Here is a 6,186-nt window from a genome sequence, read left to right as displayed (position 1 = left end):
AAAAAAAAACTACAGTGTTACCGTTTTACGGATCTCAAACCTAAATTCAAATGAATTTAAATTAAATGTACAATTAAATAGACACGCTTTTTTCATATTCCCGCCCAAACCAAAAGTTCTACCCGCCCACACCACTCGCCCACTATTTATCCCCAATTAAAAACCCTAGCTCCTCCACCTTTATCCCTCCTCCGTCTTCACCTTTTTTTTTCACCGGAAACATTTAACATGCCGGCCAAAAAACGATCCAGCAAAAAGTCATCTGCTTCATCATCAAACAAGAAGCAGAAACTTAAAATAGAAGATTTGACCAATGAGGCTGCTGCTATCGCTGTTGATGTTGAAGCTCCTGTGAAATCGGAAGAACAGAAGGTTGAATCTTCGGTTAAATCGGAAGACAAGACGGTTGAATCTCCGGTGAAATCGGAAGAAGAGAAGGTTGAGGTTGATGATGGTGAGGAGAGCCGATTCACCGGTGATCCAGTTTCCGATGACGAAGCTCGCCGTCGTTGGCCACATCGTTATCTTTCAAAAGAAGTCAGTTTACTCTCTCTCTCTCTCTCTCTCTCTATACAGTATCTATAAATGTAGATTTGTGATTTGTTATTTAATTTCAGAAATAATTAGTTAATGTTTAGCTTTGTTTGTGGTACATAGTATCCTATGTTTGAATTGCTAAAGTATATGATTTTTATGATTTTAGTGTTATGTAATATACAATGTACAATTGTTTACATGTAATTTTATCTACATTATTGTTTTTGTTGTTAAAGTAAAGAACTTTATGGCTTTTAATTTTATCTTTTGATTTAATGTCAATTTTTTTATTGAAGTTTCTAGATTTTAGGTTTTGTATATCTGCTGCACAGTTATTTATTTGTTTGTATTTTAATCTTGTAGGAGATAAACAAGATGGATCCTTCAAAAGTGTTAATTCAAGCTAAAAGACACTATACTGAAGCATTAGTTGATGGCCGTGTGCATTTCAGACTAGGAGATGATGGATATGTCTTTGTAAGTTAATTCAGTATTTTTGTTAATCATGTATATTTTATATTTTTTGTGTGTGGTTACATTATGTATAAAACTTAAGAGAATAAACCTAACATAGATGGGCATATATTAAATTGTGATTATTTATGTTTTTTTAGGCTGGTGCGGGTAACAATGTGGAGCATTACATTTGTAGAGTTGTTGAAATGTTTGAAGGGGTGGATTCTCAACTTTATTTTTATGCACAATGGTTTTATAGAGCCAAAGATACGGTAATATGCAGTTTCAATAATAAAGCTCATTCCTTTTTTTGGTATTTTAATCCAAATCAAATCTAATTGTGGCTCTTATATTATAATTTCAGGTCATCAAGAATTTATTTCATCTTGTTGATGATAGGCGTATTTTTCTATCTGAAGTAAAGGATGATAATCCTCTTGATTGCCTTTTAGAGAAGCTTAAATTAGTGCGGGTTCCTATAGAAGTAAGTTATGATTTTACTACAATTAATATTTCATAATTAGTATGCTATTGTTTAATCTCACATTGCTTATAATACTCTGATTTTTTCAGGCTGATGTGGCTACTAAAAGGGCTTTGCTTGGTAATGGAGACTATTACTATGACATGTTGTATTTGGTTCCATTTTCATCTTACCAAGTCCTACCACCTGGTAATTGTTGTTAAGTTACAATAATAGATAAACTGGTAGTTATATGTGTAAAGAAAACGAATTTTTTGTTTGGTTCTTATCAACTATGGTTTTATGCAGATGATGTGGCAGATGGGAATGAGTCTGATTCAACTATTTCTTCTGATACTGAGACTAATGCATTGGTTGCTGACGTGTCTAAATTTGAAAAGGGAGAAAAATCCGAGATGAGGATGCTAGACCTTTATTCTGGATGTGGTGCTATGTCTACAGGAATATGCTTAGGTGTTAACATGGCGGGACTTAATCTTGTCACGGTAGAATCTTTATTCAATCTGTTTTTTATACTTTTTTTTTACTTTAAATGCGGTGTTTGTTTTAATTCTTATGTTTATACCATTTTAGAAATGGGCAGTGGATTTTAACAAGTATGCTTGTGAGAGTTTGAAACACAATCACCCAGAAACTGAGGTTAGTGCCACTTTTTTGTATTTGTTGTAGATGCTTTTTTTCTTTCTATTAATAGAATTTAAACGTGATATACACAGGTGAGGAATGAAACAGCTGAAGATTTCTTGCAATTGCTTAAAGAATGGCAAAGGTTATGCCAATTATTCTCAATAATTGAGGGTGGGGATCCATCAATTGCTGAAACAAATGATACAGAAGTTGGAATTGATGATGAAGAAGACGATGAAGAAGATGATAATCTTGACGAAGAAGTTTTCGAAGTTGATCAAATTTTGGCAATATGTTATGGAGATCCAAAGGGGATTCATCAAGCTGGGCTTTATTTTAAGGTATGTATACTTATTGTGGAAGTTTTCATCATATTTTACTTGATTTTTACATTAGAGAAATATGTTTTTTCAGGCTGTTTATTTGCATTAGTTTCATCATTTATGTCTGATATTGCTTATATATTTGACAAAATAATACCAACATTGAGTATTATGCAAAAGCTGTTTTGATTATGTTGGAAAATTGTATTTTCAAACCATGTCTACTTGCTGCACATATATTTATTTAGCTGTATCTGTTATTGTATTGCATGTTTTTGAGAAGAACACAATTGCAATTCTTGCTCACTTTAGTGGTTTAGTGTGATATTTTTTATTTGCATTTAATTCTAACAAGGTTTATAAACTTGTATTATTAGATTCGGTGGAAAAATTATGGCCCTGAAGAAGACACCTGGGAGCCTAGTGATAGTCTAGGGTAAGAAGCTACACTTATCATCTTTTATTGTTTCATGTCACCTAATTATAATTATTTCTAACATTATGTTAATTTTATCAGCGATTGTAAGGAAAAGATAAAGCAATTTGTTATGGATGGTTACAATTCAAAGATGTTGCCTTTACCTGTAAGAACTACTACACATTTTAGCAGGTACATAATCACAAAATATAAAAAGGTTTTAACCTTTTTTTCTATTTGTTATTTAGGGAGATGTGGATGTTATATGTGGTGGCCCACCTTGCCAAGGCATTAGTGGGTTTAATAGATTTAGAAACACAGAGAAACCACTTGACGATGAGAAGAACAAACAGCTTTTAGTGTACATGGACATCGTAGATCATTTGAAACCAAGATTTGCGTTGATGGAAAATGTGGTAGATATTGTTAAGTTCTCTAATGGGTATCTTGGGAGATATGCTTTAGGCAGACTTATTAGCATGAATTATCAAGTGCGCATGGGATTGATGACAGCTGGCGGTTACGGACTACCACAGTTTCGTACGCGTATGTTTATGTGGGCTGCAAGACCCAATGAGGTTCTGCCTTATGTCTTTTGTCTCTTGTTTGTTCTTTAATATGGTAGACTATTATTTCTAATATTATTTTTTGGTTTGCAGAAACTACCACAATATCCGTTACCCACACACAAAGTTGTAACGAGAGGAGTATTTCCTAAGGAGTTTGAGGTACAATAAAGTATATTTGTAACGGTTATTGAATTGGTTTTAACTGCTTATACGATAGCTCGGTTTGGTTTACTTGGGTAACTTGAATAGAGAAAACTCATCTTTTTTACTTGTTTACAATTTTGTTAAAAGTCTAGTAGGTAACTATAAAAAAGCTCTAAAATTGCATTCTGTTTCTTCTTTTCCACATAGTTTATGGCAAAAGTAACAATGTTTTCCCTGAAAAGTTCTCTTTTTTGTGACTTTTGTCCATTTAGCTTTTCACATTCTAGTTTTTTTATTTGTTATTTAATTAAAAGTGAAAAACTAATGAAAAAAGTAACTATACATAAGTTGTAACTTGCTAGTAGGGCATGTTTTAACTTGCTTGTCATTCTTGTTATTTTATGCAAAGAGCTCTTCTCTTATATCAAGAAGTGAGAATTAGAATCATGATATTCATTTTTTGCTTTAATGAAGATATAAAGTATAATTTTTTTAATGTTGTATCATAGTATTTAAACATACTTTGTGATTGGCAGTCAAATGTCGTTGTTGATGACGATCTCAAAGGAGGCGAGTTAAAAGATGAACTCTTCCTCGGTCATGCAATTTCTGATCTTCCACCTGTAAGCATTTTAATTTATGTCTATTAAGTTTCCCATTTGTTTAATAAGTGATTTAAGTATATATGATTAAGATGGCTGTGAATGCATTATTAAACGTATCTATAAAAAATGTTATCTTACTTTCAGGTGACAAATTATGAGGAGAAAGATGAAATGCCCTACGTAGACCCTCCCCAGACTGAATTTCAGAAGTTCATTAGACTCAAGAAGAAAGGTTAAATGATTATATATGTTTTTTTTTTCCTTTTTATATTCACAAGAATATCTGCTTTAAAACTTTGGCTGTTATTTTAATCTTGCAGATATGCCTGGATCTTCAAATGTGTGTGATGACTTTGAGCATCCTTTGTATGATCATCGTCCATATAAATGTAATATTGACGATTACCAGCGTATCTGTCAAATTCCCAAGAGAAAGGTTTGTTACAATCTAACTTCTTTATATCAATCACATCCTATTTATCATCATTATAATAATTATCATTATAATTATTTATTTTTTGTGATTTTTTAGGATGCAAATTTTCGAGATTTAAAGGGAGTCAGGGTTCGTGCTGACAATACTGTTGAATTTGATCCTGATATTCCAAGGCAATTATTAGAGTCTGGAAAACCATTGGTGAGTGCTAAACTTTACGTTTCTTGTGTTCATCTTTTGTACACATATTTTAAAATCATGCGTTTTTTATTGATTGCAGGTCCCAGATTATTGTATGACGTATGTTGATGGGAAATCAACAAAGTAAGTATCTTTTTATGTTTTTTTATGCACAAGCATAAATTCATTCACCATTTTGCTTATTTTGTTTAATTACTATTCAGACCGTTTGGGCGAATGTGGTGGGATGAGATTGTTCCTACAGTGGTTACTCGAGCTGAACCACATAACCAGGTAGACTACATTTGTTAATAACTGTCATTTCAATTCATAGTACAAGTATATGGAGTATATTATATAATAATAACAATTATGAATATAATATAATATAATATAATACGGAGTATAATTAATAATTATAATAAAACAGCTTTGGCACTTAAGTAAAACATTAACTTATTTGAATGGTGTTGTAGGCAATTCTTCACCCTGTTCAAGATCGAGTTCTGTCGGTTCGTGAAAACGCACGACTACAAGGGTTTCCTGACTACTACAAGCTTATCGGCCCAATTAAAGAAAGGTAAATATATCATTTACATTTACTTTTTTTAACTTTTACTTATAAAGATATCATGCAAGAAGCTATAAGAAATAATGAGCCAGATAGATAGATGTGTATATGTTGTTGATTTGTATCTTATATAATTTGTGCAGATACATGCAAGTAGGAAATGCAGTGGCGGTTCCGGTGGCTCGAGCTTTAGGGTACTCATTGGCCATGTCATGCAAAGGTACTACTACTGAGGGACCCATTTTCAGTTTGCCAAAGAACTTTCCAAATTTGGAAGTTGTTACACCTGCATCACCTCCTCTTGTTGAGGAAGATCAGTAACTTTGATGCTGATTCAGTTTTAAGTGTGTCCCATAAATGGTTATCATTTAGGCTCGGATATTATTATTTGAATTGAGATATCATTTCATGTACTGGTACGAGATTACTTTTGATGTTATGGTAATTGTGGTTTTTAAGTTATGACATTAATCAAGTAAAGCAGATGCTTTTGAAATACACTTGTCTGCAATGGGTCTTTGTAACTGTTAAAATTGGTTGGTTTTTTTTTGTATTGGTGTAGTCGTTTATGGCCTTTGTTGTGTTTTCTTAGTAAGTTTTACTTGAGGTTGGTTGAGGCTTATCTGCCTTTTTAGTTTTTAGGTTTTTCCCCCCAGTTTTTTCTCTTTGGTTACGAGTCTTTTTTTTCTTTTTATGAAAAAGCTCTCTTTAAATTTATAATAGTTCCATTTCTTAGGTAAATCATATGCAAGTCTTGAAAAAACACAATCTAACTTTTGCCCCGAGAAAATCAATTGTCGAACACTTGAACCTAACTTATATTTTTGATGGGTCAA

The 6,186-nt window shown here is 32.4% G+C and overlaps 1 protein-coding gene across 1 annotated transcript; it reads left to right on the top strand.

Moving 5' to 3' along the window:
• The first annotated feature begins 209 nt into the window (after window positions 1-209).
• LOC139847197 (DNA (cytosine-5)-methyltransferase CMT3) lies at window positions 210-5,859 on the top strand. The gene is made up of 20 exons (XM_071836834.1): window positions 210-537; window positions 901-1,014; window positions 1,152-1,265; window positions 1,358-1,477; window positions 1,567-1,666; window positions 1,766-1,962; window positions 2,051-2,116; window positions 2,194-2,445; window positions 2,805-2,863; window positions 2,945-3,011; window positions 3,094-3,423; window positions 3,505-3,573; window positions 4,095-4,181; window positions 4,308-4,395; window positions 4,484-4,599; window positions 4,696-4,800; window positions 4,880-4,923; window positions 5,004-5,073; window positions 5,256-5,359; window positions 5,494-5,859. The coding sequence occupies exons 1-20, from the start codon at window positions 229-231 to the stop codon at window positions 5,669-5,671; spliced, it is 2,589 nt and encodes an 862-aa protein (XP_071692935.1). The 5' UTR covers window positions 210-228; the 3' UTR covers window positions 5,672-5,859.
• Window positions 5,860-6,186: the final 327 nt, after the last annotated feature.

Source organism: Rutidosis leptorrhynchoides, chromosome 5, assembly GCF_046630445.1.
Source record: "Rutidosis leptorrhynchoides isolate AG116_Rl617_1_P2 chromosome 5, CSIRO_AGI_Rlap_v1, whole genome shotgun sequence".
NCBI lineage: Eukaryota > Viridiplantae > Streptophyta > Magnoliopsida > Asterales > Asteraceae > Rutidosis > Rutidosis leptorrhynchoides.
Note: the sequence above shows the minus strand (reverse complement) of the source record. Positions and strands in the feature narration are given on the sequence as shown.

Bases quoted from the DNA above. Each gene is read 5' to 3' on its own strand.
- LOC139847197 (XM_071836834.1), top strand. From the start codon at position 229: ATGCCGGCCAAAAAACGATCCAGCAAAAAGTCATCTGCTTCATCATCA. The intron at 1,478-1,566 runs GTAAGTTATGAT...TGATTTTTTCAG, and splicing joins TAGTGCGGGTTCCTATAGAA to GCTGATGTGGCTACTAAAAG. The intron at 4,801-4,879 runs GTGAGTGCTAAA...TATTGATTGCAG, and splicing joins TAGAGTCTGGAAAACCATTG to GTCCCAGATTATTGTATGAC.